General features: G+C 39.7%; 1 protein-coding gene across 5 annotated transcripts in view; it reads left to right on the top strand.

The window, feature by feature from the left end:
* ZNF608 (zinc finger protein 608) overlaps positions 1-18,252 on the top strand; it is a 104,509-nt gene that overhangs the window by 41,476 nt on the left and 44,781 nt on the right. For all 5 annotated transcript variants that reach the window (XM_090038467.1, XM_090038471.1, XM_090038468.1 and 2 more), the window contains exon 3: positions 5,458-5,713. In XM_090038467.1, the coding sequence (XP_089894593.1) occupies positions 5,458-5,713 (256 nt within the window). The remainder of the gene's footprint in view (positions 1-5,457; positions 5,714-18,252) is intronic.

Here is an 18,252-nt window from a genome sequence, read left to right as displayed (position 1 = left end):
ATGCTATCCTATGACACCTCTGAAAAGATCTCAAGGCAGCCCAGGATGTTGCAACACCCCGATTGAGAATCACTGCTTTACGGTAATGCCAAACTACATGCTATTTGGTCTCAAAATTTTGGAAAGTAATTTCCAAACTCCCCCAGTTTTATTTTAGAAGAGATGATTCAATGAAAATGAAATTCATTTATGTATATTAAAAAAAAAAAGTGAATGCCACTTTAGGGTGCTGCATTTTCTTGTACATTATAATCTTAAGGTGAGCTTGCAGCCTGTGCTGCTTGATTTGTAATGGAGGATGTATTTTGGGAAAGGTCACATCATGACTTTCATGCATGTCATGAAATGATTCCGTGTGGCTTTGGATATTCCTTCCTGAGATATTAACCTCCATGATATATTTCTACAGCTGTAATCTGTGAAGACGCTCAAGTTAAATTTATGTTGATTTTAAAAAAGGGGGCTGGTGACTGGTGTAAGTCTGAGACCTGTCCAGTAGTTTAAGCCTACTTCTCAACCTTGGTCCAAAATAGTTCAGGCCTGCTGATCCTGCCAGCAAAGCCTCTGCTCCTAAGCCCAGTGTCCTGCCTGTGCCTGTGAGCCAGGAGGCCGGGGGGGGGAGACAGAGTACCTCCCAGACCCCTCCCCAAGCCATGGTCTTCACAGCTGGAGGAGCCAGTGCTGTGGGGACTTCCTGTCCCTCTTTTCTGCTGCCTCTGGCTACCTGGCTGGGGCTCTCTATAAGTTGCTGCCTCTTAGCAGTGTAGGGGGAAGTAGAGTCCCCAGCCATGCCTCCCCTCTCCCTGCCCCAGCTGGGGTCTTCACAGTTGGGGGGGGGCATGTGGCAGGGGCTTTCCCATGTGCCCAGGTGAAGATCCTAGCTGTGCAGACCCCAGTTCTGCCTGGGGAAGCTAGGTCCGTAAGGTGGGGGCCTCCACTTTTCCCCCTCCCTCGCTGCCGTGGCAGGGCTGGGGAGAGATTCTGTGCCGGCTCCCCCTTCCTATGGCTGACAGCAGTGGGCTGGGGCTGTGCACCAGGCCAGTCCGGGATGGTACCTGCTTGGCTGGGCTCAGCTGCCCTCCTCAGTGTCTGGCACTCTGGGAGGTACGCAGGAGCACCCCACACCTCCTGGTCTTGGCCAGTGCAGGCATTTCCCTGCCTCCCTGCAACAAAGGGCAAACATATGTTTCGTTTGCTCACAATTCAGTCTACACAGCCTAGAGAAACATGAGTAGATTGGATCGCTTCTGCCTCCATTTTTTTGAATGTCTGTATACTTAGCCCAGAAGTGCAGAGAAGCCAAAGTAAAACCACATACATTAAAGAGCCATTCTTGTTTCCAGTTAAGGTGACAGTGCTTTTCTCTTCTACCCTCCTCCTAAAGAGAATCCTTCACAGTGCAGTCACTAAAATGTCTTTTTTTGTCATGTTCAGATAGAGGAGTGCGCAGTGGAGCACTTTCTATACATTCGTTGGCAGGCGTTCTTCATTTTCTGTCAGCTTTCTAGTACTGACAACCATCACTGCCTGATACAATCAAAGACTAGGCACTGGAAAGCTGCCACAAACAACACTCCAGCTTTGTAGCCATCATTACTAATCGGCTCTCAAAAAGCCCTTGAATAAGATGATTGAAAAAAATATTGCTTGAATATTTCTGTAGATTTTTAAGCCCTTTGATTGTGTATATTGAGAGCCATGATCTGTGTAAATAACCTTCCTCTGTTTTAACTCCCCCACCCATTTGGAATCTCCTGTGTGATAAATAGCGAGGCTACTGCTCAGCATGTACCAACACCTGGGAATAATCATGCAAAAATAACAGTGAGAAACTGCAGAGCGTCTGTTCTTGACATTAACTTTCCTCAGTTTGACAGACTGCCACCACCAGATGTTAGACTTACATGCCTTTTTTCCACTGGAGATGGTTGCCTTCCTGCTTCTCTCTTTGCCTCTAATAGCTTACATCAGTGCCCTTTTGAGAATTCATAAAAACAATTGTGATACCACAGTGATGATCACTGAGAACTACCACTTTGCTATCCTGCCTTTATGATGATCAAATAAGAAGGGATAATTTTAAAAAATTGGAAACCAGAGCAATATTTAGGTTCTACACTTTTTATTATAAGCAAGGAAATGTTTGCGCTGGCAGAGACTATATGAACAGTCAAAAAATCATCTATCTCTGTACAAGTGATTTTTTTTTTTATATTGATTTCACAGTACAACAGTTCCTTTTTTTCCCTGTAATATTCACGTTCTAGCTTTTTTAACCCAGTTCCTTGTGGTTGTAGTGTACTAGTTGAGGCGTATTTTTAGTAAGTAAGAAAATTTGGACATTTATCAGCAAGTTGAGAGAAGCAAGTGAACAGTGCAAAATATTGTAGCAAATAGGGTATTTGGGGGAGGGTGTAAACTGTTAAAAATGAATTTCCTTTTTTTTTTTCTTTTTTGAAATGCTTTGGGAATGGGAAAACAGTATCTCCCAATCTTGGCTTCATTCATTTACAACATTTGTTCTTCTTAGTGTCCCGGCAATAAACACGTTGTTTCCTCTTGCTTTGTGATAGGTGCATGCTATAGAAGAATTATGTCATCTGGGAAGCAGGAATGTGATCAGCTTTACAAAGCCACGTGAAAACTAGCAGCCAGGCAGTTCATTTAGCATTACACAGTTTTATGAGGGCACAGACTTAGGTTTTTTCAGTACTTGCAAGATGGAGTGGAGGTTTCCACGTACCAGGTTCTGCTGCCTGGTTTTTCTCCAGCATGACACAGAGTATATTAAGAGCTCCTCTATTTTGTCCCTAAGGCACTTTATTCCATTAGAGGATTGGTGGAGTGGAGCTCTGCCATAATCCCTACACTAAGGTAGCAGGGCTGTATGCCATGTAGTAGTTTGCTTCCACAAGGGAATTCCCTTCTGGCAAGTTACAGTCGTAATCTCTGCAGTTTAAAATCAGTCTCTTCTCTATTCTCTGAATGAATAGGCATTGTTTTATGTAATGCTTATTTGGTTCAAAGAATTTTTGCAAGAACTAAGTGTTTTTCAAGGTCAGTTGACATTTGACTTACCTGCATGCTCTCAATTCCATACTGCTATGCTTCCTTATTTTTACTGTTGCCTATCTCTTAAGTTTAATGGTGGTAAAAGAAAAGTATGAGGTATGAAAATACTTTGTTACATCATTTTTATGCTCTAGTAACTCCATTTAAGTCTGTAAATGTATGCAGGTGCTAATAGGCTTTCAGGATTGGTGGATTGATTCAGTTGTTCATTTATTTTCTTCATTTATATTTGCCTGCAGGGGGGAAAAAATCTTTAAAATGCAGTGAACTCACTGCAAGGAAGTAAATAGCATGTGTACAAGTGAACTTTTGTATATGCAGATCAGGTGGATAGCTATCCAGAGGTAGATAATACAGTTTACATGCAAAAGCATAGATGTGGATAAGCGTGGTTGCAAAATTGCGGGTAACATTTTAGGGTCTGTTTTTAAAATACCGCCCCCCCAATTTCCTGTGTTTTAACCCAGAAATATTATTAGTCCTAATATAATAACTATCTTAAGAATTTGAATTTAATTACCCTACTTAACCCAGTGTAACTGAGATCACAATTCAGTCAGCTGCTTCTAAACTTAATCTGATTTTCAGGCTTGCAGCCAGAATTCCTTTCCTTTTTGTTTATGACCAGTTAGGCCAAAGGTAAAAGAGGCAGTTTAAGGCCTTTTATATATTTAGATTTCTGTGCGCAGCTCAATGGTCCAATTCTTAGATGCATGAGCAATGCTTAAACAAGTAAAACTTGCTGCTTGAAGGAAGTCAATCAACATTTTTCAAAAGGAAAGTTTTGAAATCATGAATATGCTTTCTGTGACTAAAGGGTAATGGGTTGTAGCCATGTTGGTCTAAGGACATAAGCAGACAAGGTTCTTTGGGTAAATATGATATCTTTTATTAGACCAACTCAAATAGTTGGAAAAAAATCTTTTTTTGCAAGCTTTCAGGCACTAACACCCTTCATCAGGCTGAGGAATTAAATTAAATTCTGTGATTAAATGTTTATATGTGACATAAAGAATGCAGAAATTAGCATGGTCCCTCCAATTTTTCCCCTCTCTAGGTCTGCATTTGTCAAGTTGATTTTAAAAGAGTAAACATCAATATGAATTTTGAACTGCATTGAGCTGCATTTACATGAAACATAAATCATAGCATCTGCTGCATGGCTTCTAGATGTCTTTGCTCCTCATCTTTATCATTAGGGATACAGTACAACAAAGGGACAAAGAGTTAAAGACATTTTATTACAGAATTGACAACAGGAAATTTAACCTTTAAAACATTCAGATGATGGAGGATGTTTTGGTGAAATTTTGGATCAGATGTGCCAAATGCACATTAGTTTATCATTTTAATGTACCACGGTGTAGAAGAGTCCTTCACAGATATAAACAAGAAACTGACACAGATGACTGGTTCAGCTGTTTAACTAGGAGCTCATTTCCTCCTTTTACTTCCTTTTTGTGTGACAAAGAGAATATTATGTCCATAGTAAAATACTGAGCTTTGAAATGCTTGGGGGTGAATATGGAAATGAGTCTACAGAATGGAAAAGACCTAAAAATTTTTTTTAAAAATCCCCATCACACAGTAAAGTCTTTGCTAGGTCAAGCCTGAGTCCTCAGCACCCCACAAGGTAGAGCCCCATATGTGGAAAATCTCTTGCAATTTCATGAAAGCAGTGCAAAAATGTAGTGGTGTTTCTAAATCAGCATACAAATAAAATGTATTGGCTAATAATTTTTGTTCTTGTAATTTGTATTTTGGTAACCCTTTACAGTTAGCTGGGTAGTTTTGATTTCTGTAAGGGTTGTAATCTTTGTTATTGTAAGGGCATGGGTATAATTTTTTGTCTGTATATTATCAGCTGGGTAAGCCTAATGCCTGTTAAATGCTTGGATGACAAGGGATTGTGTATGGTATATTGAGTATTTGAGATGCACCACATACATAATTTCTTTATGGTGCACAGAGAAGTGTGGCATTCATATATCCTTGTGTGCTTTCAGAAATGTTTTTCTTGAAAAAAAATGCAGTTCCTGTTTTTGAAACATTAATTTCTATCCACAAATCACTTTTCTGCCAGAGCCAAGAAAAACGGTGGCTTTAATTCTTTATTATTTTATGTTAGCAGTCTAAGGCAATGGGGCATATTCTTCCAGAACTTTAGTGTTTTCTTTTGATTAGCATAACAGATTTTCCATAATGAATGCTTCATGTGCAGTATGAATCTACATGCCAAAAGAGGTCCTAATGCAAGGTTGAAATCACCCCACAATGTACTTGAATACTTGTTTGCACTGTAGCAGAGTTTTAAGCACTCTCATGTTCTGTTCTATTTTGTTCTAATCTGAGCACCATTATAGTAAAATTGTCTGTTGTTTTCAGGTTGATCCCCTGTTTACAGTGCCTGCACCTCCACCTCCGATTTCCAGCAGTATCACACCTCAGATTCTGCCTTCCTACTTTTCCCCATCTTCATCCAATATTGCAGCACCAGTCGAGCAGCTTTTGGTACGGACTCGTTCAGTGGGTGTAAACACTTGTGAAGTTGGAGTAGTAACAGAACCTGAATGCCTTGGACCCTGTGAGCCTGGCACCAGTGTGAACTTGGAGGGAATTGTGTGGCATGAAACCGAAGAAGGTAAACTGCATTTTCCATTCACATCATATATTACATACAAATATTATAGGGTCTCTTGTTCTGCTGTTTCTGTTGGAGTATTACTTGGAGGTGGTTTGCTAATCTATTCAGATACTCTCATCTGCAGAGTCAGTCCCAGGTTTATAGATAAGTTGGTGAGCTATTCATTTTTTGTAAAGAATCTTGTTAAGGCAGTATGTTTATTGACTTTATACAAGAGCAAAGGATCTTTTTGTCTCAGTGTTGAGCATTATACATTTATTTCGACCAAACAATTAACTATATCTTATGGTATTCAGTAAAACATAATCTTAAAGATTCACTAGCAGAATAGCAGAAATGTATTACAATAAAACACTTTTGTTTAAATGGGTGCCTTGAGGAATAAGTATATTATGTGAATGTTTGCGTGAGTGGCACAAATGAACACTAGAGCTGAATTATTCTAGATCTCACATACTATATTTTGCTATAAAGCTACTATGTAGCAATCTATAAAAATATTCAGGTTTTTGTTGCGAGTTCTGTTTGCATATTGTTTGTTTCGAACATTTTAAGAAGAAAACACTTCTTCGGAAAGGCGGGCTTTGTTAAATGAAGAAGTGGAAGCTAAATCCGACTAATTTATCTAGAATATTTAGAAAATGGTTACTCAAATAGAGATGCTGTATACTTCATACTGATTGGTTGGTGATTTAGAAAAAGGGAAACAGAGAGAAGAAGATGGTGTGATAGGCAGATTTTTCTATTTTGATTTCATTATTAAACCATGGATTTCCTCTTGTTGATGAAAAGAACTCTAAAAAAAAAAAAACCTGCTTGTGTACTTCAAACCACCACTAATTTTGATTATCTGACAACCACAAGGGATCTCCTTAGTTAAAGCTACACAAAGATCTCCTTGTGATATTCTATCCTGTTTGTTTTGAGGTGTATTAAACTGTAACTTCCTCCAATGAAAACCAGATTATTTACAAAACTACATAATGAAAGCATACAACAGTGCATCAGCTGGTGATGAATACTAACATTCTTGAGACATATGCACAACAGCATTTGGTCCTTAGCAGTGATATATAAGATCTCACCAAAATGCTCTACACTGTCCTTTGAAAAATCAATATACAGAGTCAGATTTACTTGCTTTTATATGCTCTCATCCATCCATCTTTCTCTCTCTGTAGGTCTACAACAGATTCATAAGGTAGATTGATCCTTTTAGATTGTTTTCAAAGCACAGTATAAATTCTGTTTTAAAATATCCCAGCAAAAATGACTGCCCTTAGTAGCTCCAGTCTTCACTTGGCTGGCCTGCATTAACCAGTGTTGGAATGTGTGGGTGTTAACTCTGGTGACATGAAAGAATAGGAGCTGTTAATAGTGTTATTCTTGCAAAATAAACTAAACTTCTGACCCCACTGAATTTAAGAAGCCCTTCTTGTTAATGGTCTGGACCAAACATGAAGTATGCTGTCAAGGTCCAACACACTGGCAAAGGTAATATTCCAGCTGCATTTTTCTCAGTGTTCTGGTTTAAAATATGTTGTTATTTAATAAAAATTAACCCCCTGATATCATTAATATCTTCCCACCCACCCTCTAGGAGTCTTCTAGAACAACTGAGGAAGCAATGAAAAACTGCTTTAATGACCTTTGAAAACCTTTGCTTCTTAATATAGGCATACAGATATTACACGAGAGTATTCTAGGTGTGAATAATTACAACACTAGTTGAAACAGGATTTTAAAATATTCACTTTTACCAGTGTAGGTGGAGTAACATTATGTGGAAAAAAATCAAGGTAATTGGGCTGATTCTGTCTAAAAGAAATTATCATCCTTAAATGGAGAAATTTTTATGTGTGGATATTTTGTTACTCTTTCCAAAGGTAGAGTATTACGCATAACTGTATTATGGAATATTGCCCTAGAAAATAGAGTTTCCATTATGATTTAGCTGACATTTTGGGGACACATGCATGCATGTATTTACCTGTTTTAAAATTTGCTATTTTTTTCTGAAGATCTGTATAATAGCAAGTATGAATCTTTGTGCACTGAATTTTGTTAAAGTCCTTTCATGAATACAAGCTGGCCTCTTATACATGGGTGTATAACTTGATTGAAGTTACCCAGAATTTCCAGCAGTGTAGCTGAGCTCAGAGTCTTGCTTGTTGTTTATCATGTTCAGTTGAGATTTGAGTTTCTATTGTAGCCATTGTCCCCATTCCCTTGCTCCCTAGCCCTGCCTCAAACATCTCCATGTTCTGCCCCTGACCCCCTTCAAACCCATTAAAAAAAAAAGGCAAACCATGGCTTTGCAAGGCCCAGCAGCAGAATTACAACAGTCAAAGATGTGAGAATTTCTGACCTTCGTCCAAGTTCTAATATATTTGTTTTATTTTGCATGTGATCTAGCCATTTGGTAAGATGAATCGTTTGGTGTTTAGAATGTGCTTGTAGGACGTCTGCATATCCTGTAGCATATGGGAACTATGAACCAAATGTGCGTGCTGAGCAGCTTTCATATGCTGCAATAACTAGCAGTGGGAATGGAAACAGAGGGTATGTGGTGGTTATAGCTATAATGAGAACAGTACAGCGGGTTGAGAGAGAGAGGATTAGATATTTTATTTAGGGTTCGTTACTAAACTGGATGGATGCTTTCATAGAATTAATGTGTACTTGTGAATGAATGTTTTGAACATATCAAGTAGTTGAAATAACTGGTTCCTTTTTTGGGTCATTACCCTAACTGTCATGTTCTGCTGCATTTATTCTTTTCTTCAAGGTTATAAGGAGGATCATGTTTGCTTTTATTTTTCCTGGTTATGAAGTAACAGGTCCAAAAGAAAAAGCATACTGAATTTCAGACAAAAGTGTGGCCGAGTTGTTTCTGTATTTTTTTATTTTATTTATCTCAGGTTAATCTATCCAGTCATTTTGATCAGAAAATTAAATAAACAAGACCATTTTTCCTCAAAGTGTTTCTAATTTTAGGCTGTATAAAGAGAAACTGGTATTTGAAGTCTGTCACGTTTTATTAGGGGACTTTAAAATTAAACAATTTTATGATTTTACAAATATAATTGTCTGGGAATGCTGCTTATCATACGGGCACCTCTCAAATGTGCTGTGTTTATTTTTCATGCAGGTACTGTGGGCATTTAGTGTTTTTTTTATATGCAGAGCATGCTTTTTTGGCTGGGGCTTGGAATGTTTTCAATATGTTATTAATGGTTGTGGAGAAAAAAAGGAGAATGAAAGAGCTAGTTGAAGCTACTTTCTAGAAGTGGAATGAAGGAATAGTTTATAGGCAAGTCAACCTGAAATTTGGTAGCTGATGTGATACAATAAGCTACCATTCAGCAGTAGTAAAAATCGTGTACATAAAACAGTTTGGTAGTGTTAAAGTGTGTGTTTTGCTTACGTGTTTTATCTATCACGAGATATTTTCTCTAGAACAAGTTTGTATTCTGAAATTTAGAAATACAGCTAATCAGGTACTTGCTAAAGTAAGTCGTCTGCTTGTAAAATGGTTATAGAGTGCATAAATGTACTAGGCTGCTTAGACCGAACAATGGGTTTGAAAGGGAACTTTCAAAAGTACATAGACATTGCTGCTGGTGTTGTTTGTGATTGTTGTTGTTGTTATTTTGTTTGTTACACTCAGTTGCCTTGGGTCATGTCAAGGTTTTTGAACTGCATCTAATAATGGAATCAGTCTTAAGTTGTAAGAAGTACTTGTTATAATGATGACTTATTTGCTTGAAAACTGCTTGGGAGATGGCCATCAGGCACCTTGCTGCCTTCGAGTGTGAACGTGTGTGCTGACCGACAGTTAAGCTGGCTAAACTTTTTTAAGTTGCCTTAACTGTCAGAGCATACACACATATGTGGAGCAGAGGCAACTTACACGCAACACAAGATAGTACACCTCCGAGGTATATTAATTTGTGTTACGTTAGTTAAGTCAATATAGCTCACAAGATAGATGCCACCATGCGTGTATGTTTTGATGTGGCTTAAGCCAACTTACGTAAGTCAATTTAGTAGTGAAGTTGCCTTAGTAGCTACGTTGACTTAGTATGTGTGTACACACCCTTTGTGTGCAAAACAAGCTGTCAGCAGGTAGTGTTCAAGTTCTCACATTTCTGGATCGACGTTCTTCCTTCTCGTATAATTTGGATAAATTTGTTGTTGTCATTAGATAATAAACAATAGAGAAATGAATTTATTTTCAAGGTGTTGTGTTGCCATCGTTGCCTTTTTTAGAGTTGTTCTAAATATAAGCACTAAGACTTGGAGGTTTGTTGTTACTTTATCATGCAGATTCTTATTAGAGAGCTAATTTGATCTGTACTGGAGTCTTAAAAAATTATTCTGGAACCAAATTTGCCATAAGTTTGCAGAAATACACAAATTGAGACCCCCCCCCCCCCCGACACCTTAATTTACCCATTTACCCAAGTGTGCCTGAATCTGTTATGGGTGGCTTTCCTGAGTTCCTGTGTCCATATATTTTGTATGTAAGCATATTTTGAAAACCTATTCACTACATGAGTTCTCTCTGTAGTCCTGTATAGCTTTGGTTTTGCAAACTCTATTTAAAAGAGCACAATCAATTTGAAATACGTTTTTCAACCTATTTAATTTTCCTTCCTTTCACAAACGTTTCTCTCTCTCTCTCATATGCAAAACATGTATGGAAAACTCACAAATATTAGATATAATGATACTAGATACAGTTCACTAGATATAATGAAGCAGGGAAGCTTACGCTGCTGAAAAGAGCGTTGAATACAAATAGTAGAAAGAAATGTGTTTTTGTTTCCCTGTTTTCTTTATTGAAGAAGCATAGATTTTGCATGATATTAGACAGAAATTTGATTAAGTTACCCATGTTCAGTAATTTCTCAGTGATGTTCAATCCCATATTATTAAATATTGCAAGCTTTTCTTGTTCTTGCTCATAGTGCTATGCACAGGCGTTGGAGGGAGCACTTATTACATTTAAAGACAAACTTGAGAGATCTACTAGTGAAATATTTAGTATGAGAAATAACCATATTTATCTGAATATAAGACAAGCCACCCCTCCCATCAGGATGGGAAAAACAGCTTCTTGTCTTATAATTGCATATAAGGAAACCTCATTAAATACATTGTCTATCATTAAACTGCAGCCCAAAGCAGTATGTGGTCAGTAATGGAAACCAACTGTGAAGTTGATTAAATACAACCAACACTTCTGATGGATATAAAACACATGGCCTATGTCAGGCAACCATACTGATGGTAACCTACCCTGAGTATAGGTTGGTACAGCTCATCTGAATAAGATATGTGGTAGTGCCCATTGCACTTAACCCTCCTCAGTGTCAACTCTTTTTTCAATGAGCACTACACTGGTGAGCCACTACACTGAATACATTTTTACTTCCTTTTCACTCCCATGGCTGAGCTGTGCCTTCCTTTCCCATTTCTAATGATTGCTGTTTCTTCACCAACCTTAAAATGTCTGGCAGACATCACTAAGCAGGGCTGCAAACAGTTCACCCAGAATCCCTGTGTCACCCCCTTTCCCATATTGTCGCATATAATCAATGTGGCCCCACCTTCCATGAGATGGAGCCAGATCAGGTTCCCTTGTACCTCATCTGAATATAAATTTTTGGAGGATCCCAGGACTTGTGACAGAACATCTATTTCCAGTCATGAGTGGCTCCTTTGTGGGGGTATCTGGAGTACATACGCATAATGAACAGTGCTGAGCTATGGAGTCCTTATGGTTTGAAATGCTGCTGGCTCTGCTGAGGCTCAACCCAATGAACTATATGGTAAACCATGAGCTTTTTGGTTTTGGACTAATGTCATGCATAGTTTGTGTTGGACATAAATTGGTATAAAAGTGCTGCTTAAAAGTGTGTCCATGTGCTTCAGCTTGAGGGCTCTGTAGCAGAGTCCCTGTGCTGAGGCATGTGGAGATGGAAGCAGCTAGTATCTGTGCTAAAACTTGGAGCAGCTTCAGAAATGGTAAAATGTATCAATTCCGGGTGAATGAAGTACCTATAGTAATTTGCATATATGTTGATTTCAAAGTGTTTTCAAATTTGCCTCTCATTTCCGTGTGCTCGGGGAAAGCAAGGTCTGACCGTAAGAGCAGGAGGATGTTGTAGGGGGAAGAAATTCAGGGAGCCACCTGAACACCTCGCCCCCAATTTAGTTTCTGTACTGTAGTAGTCAGAGGGGGGAACAAAAGCAAGGCAAATCTCCAATAATTGGATTCTATACCTGGAAAACTATAACAAATTGATAAATTTTCCATATATCAGATCTAATTATTGGGCACCATCTTATATTTAGGGTCATCTCCTATTTGAGTAAATATGTCATACTGCTGCTTGTGCTGCAAGGGGCTCTGGCCAGGCCACAGGGTGCCTCATCGTGGCGATAGCTGGCAGGCAGCTTGTGTGCTGAGCCTCCTGTGCTGAGGCACACTGCGCTGCAGCCAGCTGTGGAGCAGCTGGCTGGGGTGCAGTGTGCCTTGAGAGAGAGGAGCAGCCAGCCTGGGGATGGCTGCTTCCTTGTGTCCATGTGCCTCAACGTGAGGCTCTGTAGCGGAGTCCCTGTGCTGAGGCATGCGGAGCTGGAAGCAGTTAGTCCAGGGCTGCCTGCTCCCCCATCTGGAGACATCCTGCTCCCCAGCTGGCTGGGGCACAGAGTGCCTTAATGCCCCCCACAGTCCCCACCACAGCACATGAAGCAGACGTTTCCCTGTGCTGAGGCACACAGAGACGGGGAAAAGAGCCAGCTCTGGCCACAGTGTGTCTCAGTGCAAGGGCTCTACGTGGCTCAGTGCAGGGGCCACTCAGTGGAGCCCCCCCATGCTGGAGGCATGGGGAGACAGAGGAGCACCCAGCCCATGGTTGGCTGCTCCCCTTTCTTGAAGTACACTGCACCCCAGCTAGCCAGGGAGCGGCTGGCTGGGGTGCAGGGTACCTCAGCACAGGGGCTCCACAGTGCATGGAGACAGGGGAGCGGGCAGTCTAGGGCTTCCTGCTCCCCTGTCTCCACATTTGCCCCACCACACAGCGCTTTGGAGTGGTTTGTGCTGCTTTTGTTTCAGGGGTTTGCTATTGGGAAATCCCAGTAGCAAATTTTACTCCAGCCCTGTTAACTAGCAGTGCAGCAAATGGTTTAATGTGCAACAAATGCTGTTTGCGGCACTGCAAAGAGGTTTGCAGTGCCACAAACTGCACGTACGTGCACGTCTCGATTTGGTCAGTGGATTCATCTACACATGCTATTAGCATGAAGTACCTGTTGGGTCAGAGCAGGCTTGGCTGGCAGGGGACCTGGGGGCTCAGTCTGCCAGCATGGGGCAGTTCCTGCCTGACTCATCGTGCTACAGAGGGGCTGGCTGGAGCACGAGGGTGCTCCAGTGCAGGGCCAGGTGACAGGGAGCCCCTGCACTGATGCACCCTCATGCCCCAAGCAGTTGGGTCAGCATCTACACATGCATTGCTGAGCACTAAAGAATTCTGCCGCAGGATAGTACTTGTATTTACATGTGTAGACGTTGAGGTATTGTAGTCAGTGAGGCTTTACCGAGGAGCTAATTAGGCAGCTACATGGTAAATATCTCATGTAGATGTGCCATGTAAAAGAAAATCAGACAACAACTTTTCTTGGACACTAGGATTTGCTTGGTCCATTGTACAGATACTTAAGGCAGTTGCTTCAGCAGCTCAATGTACAAATTGCTGAGAATGATCCAGGCCATGTATAAGACCAAGATTAATTTGTGTTATGCACCATCTGGGTAATTACATACCTTGGGATTGCCCCCCAAAGGCTGGAATTTGTAATTGGCTAAAAATTAGTGGGCACCATGGGCCTAGATGATGGAAAGAACAGTGTAATATAAAAGCAAACATCCTTTGTTATAAGGTGTTGATGCAAAACACAGATACTCTAGTAATTCAGTAGAGTGATTTTCAAACTAAATGATTAAAACAAAAAGTATAGTTTTCTTTTATTGTTTTTTTTCTCTTTGTTTTCTTTAAGTTGGATCTGTCGCTTTTTTTACTACTCTCTATATAAACAAGGCCTGGAGCAAGTGGTGTTGATTTCTTTTTTTTTTGCTTAAAAAGTTCCTTTCTAACAGTTTTCTTCTTTTTATTGTTTTATTTTTAGCCTGAAATGTCAAAAATAGTATAACAGCAAGAGCCCTTCTGTATCTCTTACAGCTATATATTTTGACTTGTCATAACTTAATTGACAGGGTAGCATGCTGACACTTTTACAAAGATGTCCCTTTCCAAAAATGTTTGAAAAAGTCATCACAGCAGACTAGAATTTCTTTCCTCTCTCAGTTTCAGTCTGCTCATGTTTATTACTCTAGTTCTTGCAGTGTTTTCATGTTAGACTAGACCTGAACATGTAATTGGAAAAAAATTAAAAAGTGGTGGCCATTTTTTGAACTTATTGCCCCATGCTACATTACATATATATCACAAATAACTAGTTAATCGCACAATAAATTTAGACCAGTTGCAGTGCAAAGTAAAACCTACCACAGATGCAAAGTAATTATCACACAACTGGTTAATTGCACAATAAATTTAGGCCAGCCATAAGTACAAAGTAATTATCACGATAAAAATGATTATCCGGCTATAAAAAGAGCCAATCAGCTACAAAGTTAGTGCTTGAAAATGTATAACAACTCTATAGCTGGTTTCTAGCCAGCTTTAATTTGAACATCTAAGCAGGGCCCTATTATAAAGAAAAGCTAAACTAGCCCTTCTGACCCACAGCAACAGTGGTTTCTTTTTTTCTTGTAAAGGAAACCTGTAAAGTTAAGTATCTACAAAATGACTGTAACAGCATTATTAACATGTTAAGTTCCGATCAAAATATTGCCTCTCATTAGTGATTATAAAGGTGGCACATCTGTCATTCCATTATGTAGGGAACTCCCTGTGACATTGTTTAATGTGTATCTGTTGCATATATCCTGTATGTTCATTTGTGTATCATTTTTTATTCAGTTTGTTGAATCATATTGATAGACACAGATGTAATGCTAAACAGAACATAGCCACGGTTTTTACTGACTGTAGCTGATCAAGAACATCCAAAGTGTTTTATTTAGTCAGGGTAGTAAAGGCCAGCTTGTTTAAGGGAAACCAGCAAATGCCACTTTTCACAGCTCAGTGAGAAGACTAAGTGCGGCTATCTGGGTATAACCCAAGGCATAGAATGTGAAAAACTAACAAATTCCAGACAATGCTCACATAAAAAGCTCCTTCTTGCCAGACTGCTGGAGAGCAAGACTCCCAGCACTGCTTGTACATACAGAGAAAATTATTCCTTGTTCAAACAAACATATGGGGGTGGGGAGGGTGCAGAGAAAGAGGAAGGAGGATAATTGAGATTGGAAACATTGGCTTGAAGCTATTTGAGCACGAAACTGAGCCTGCTCCAGCAGTGAGGTTATGAACAGTGAAAGAGTTGATTTTAGACCAAGAAGCCAATCAGTGCTCAAAAGTAAAACCACGACAGCAGCAGATTTTTAGGGCTGACACCATTTCAGTGCAAAGTACACACAGCTTGAGTCCACATTTGTCACCTGTTATTTACAGAAAAGTATCTTCAGAGTAAGTTTTATATATGTAAAAGCATTTTTTTTAAATTTAATGAATACTCTTAGAGTGAGGAAAGCCCACCTAGCTTGTCCCAGAGATGATCCCTACCACGGTACTGTTATTCTGTAAGAATCTGACTGTCTCGGATTTCCTTCAGAAATGTCCGGTCTTGTTTGCTGTAGGTATTGGGTTACAGCAGTGTTTTCCCAACCTTGTGAGTTACACCCAGCCGTAGAAGCCGCCTGTAGTCTTGGGCTCCTCTGGACTTCAGCCGTCACCACTGCTTCCCCTACCATTAATTGCCACTGGAGTAAGGGAGCACAGGAGAATTGGAGCTGAGGGAAGTGGCAGCACCTGAAGTACAGGGAACGCAAAATAACTGGTGGCAAAAGAAGAGGAATCAGTGCCTGAAGTATGTGTGTGTGTGTGTGTGTGTGTGTGTGTGTGTGTGTGTGTGTGTGTGTGTGTGTGTGTGTGTGCGTGCGGTGGTGGCGGGGGGTTGCCTATTGTCACCATCATTCATGCAGGTCCCAAAGTTTTTGCCCTCTCCCTATCCCCTCCCCACCCACTCCCAAGAGGGGCACACTTCCTAGCTTGGGAAATGCTAGGTTACAGTATGCAACAGAGAGAGAGAAACAGGTTCGGTCCCCCTTGCTGCTGGAGTGCACATGGCTACAGATCACAAAACACCAACAAATGGGAACTTCCTTTTTTTTCTCTCTATCATGTGTTTTTGGCCCATATGTTCAAAGCCTGCTAAAAAAGAGCAGGGTTTAGCCCAGAGTTTTCAATATATTAGATTTACCAGTGGCTTTAGGGCTTATTAATTTTGGATTATTAAACATATAGTAACTGGTTACTAGTTAGGAACTGTAGCTGGCAAAAGAAAATCCAAAGACGATAAGGGGAAAACAATTTAAAATTTTAGGAAAAGTTTCAGTTCTTTGCCTCTAGGCTGGCTAGGAAATTCCAAGATTATATTTGTCTTAGAGGAAGAAAGATAAAGTTGACTGTGAAGAGAGGGAGACTATCCACAGAAGAAAAGCTCGAGGGAAATGGCTTTCTTGATTTGAACTGAGAAGCTGGGTCTAGTTTATTAAATGGAGTAGCGCAAAGAAAACCTCAATTGAAGTTCATCATTTTTATATCCCAGAACCTCTCCAGATTTATGGAAAGAAATATAAACCAAACAATTTTTAAAAATGGAGTGCGCTTTTCTGTATTACTAGATTCATTTTATTCCTCTGTTGTAAAGAAGTATTAACTAACTTTAAAGGTGTTTGTGCTTATATTAAAACAAAGGGTCTGCTTGGATTTTCTTTCAGCTTTACTTCTATACACACTTTCAAATCTCATGTAGATTTTTTTATGAAAATAAATACAGAAATGGGAGTGTAGATTATTAGCAGTTCTTGGACTGGGTTTGTTGTCCCTTTCTAATAAGTAAAGAGATTTTTTTCAAAAAAAATTTTCCCCATGTACTTTGTAGCTGTAAAATCCTTGCTAACTAGTTCCTTTTTCATGAAAATTCAAGGAGATCATGCATTTGATATTTTTCTGTGTTTAAATAGTTTTATTCATTCAAAATCATCCATAGGATGTATTTTGTTTGTTTACATTTTACCATACCAACTAGGTCAAGGTGTCAAAAAAATCCCAAGTGACTGAATATCACAGGGATTTCCATTAATAAAATTGAACTGAAGTTAATTGTCTGTAGATGGCAATTCTGTATTCTCACCTTAACACTGAAAACAATGACTCAGAGAAAATTAGCTTCAAGCAAAGTCAGTTCCTGAGAAATCTTCCGTTAATCTAGAATGTAAAAATGCAACTTAAACGTCTGTGTTTACATAGGACAAAGCTTTTCATTAGGGTTTACTGCTTGTTTGCTTTCTCTCTCAGGGACTGAACCTAGCTCTGCTCATGTGCTTTTGTCTAAAGGGGAGCTTCCATTCAAATAGAACTGCCCTTGCAGAGCCTGAAGCTATGTGACCCCTGCTCATTTGGAGGACTTAGAGATGTAAAGGAGAATGTCAGCTTTCATTAAAAGAGGATGTTTTCCAAGCTGTTTTCCTTAGGAAGATGTAATGTGATGGAAACCTACAGTGTCGCAGATTTTTTTTAATATTAATTTATTTTACCAGCTCCTTCCCGTAACTGGCCTTTGGAGCTCAGAAACATCATAAGGCCTTGGGCCCTTAGGTTTTTTTAAAGAAGGTTCATGTCTTCAGGAAATAATATAGCTCAAACCACCACTGGACCCACTTTATGCTCTTTCTTGCCAGCACCTGAGTCGGGTGCTCTGTGGACAAGACAGCATGACCTCTGGCTATCAGGAGGGGTAGCTCAGTAGGTGACTGTCATCATGTGCTACTGGACTAAGCACATAGCTGAGGAAAAAGGAGAGTAATTAAAGGTTAGTAAGTCCAGACCGTGGGGTATGAAATTAGGCACCAAAATCTAGAGACTGAAAATCAGAAGTTTACATGGAGTTCAGTGGAAACTGTAGGTGCTTACCACCTTTGTAAATCAGATCAGTGCTAAAATGTGGACTAGGAGACTGAAGTTGAAAAATGTTGACTTAAACCTGTCTGCCTGGTTTCCTCTTATCATGTAAAGGTGATAATACTTGCCTGCCCCATAGAAGTGGTTAAAAGCAAGAATTTTGTATTTGTAAATGTGCCAGATTATCTATATAACCGTACATTGGCCTCGCAGTAAACCAAAAGTTGACAGCTATGTGCAGACACTCTCACAGAAAGCTGTGCTCCACTTTTTTTTGTGGATGGCTAATTAAGATGGAAGCTGAACATGAGCTTTGAAATGTCTTGGTCCAACAGTTTCATTTCCAATCATCCAGTCCAGCATGGATTTGTTTGAAAC

Source organism: Crocodylus siamensis, chromosome 3 (genome assembly GCF_052110815.1).
Source record: "Crocodylus siamensis isolate JL-2025a chromosome 3, ASM5211081v1, whole genome shotgun sequence".
Taxonomy (NCBI): domain Eukaryota; kingdom Metazoa; phylum Chordata; order Crocodylia; family Crocodylidae; genus Crocodylus; species Crocodylus siamensis.
The sequence above is the reverse complement of the archived record's forward strand: the minus strand, read 5'-3'. Positions and strand labels throughout refer to the sequence as shown.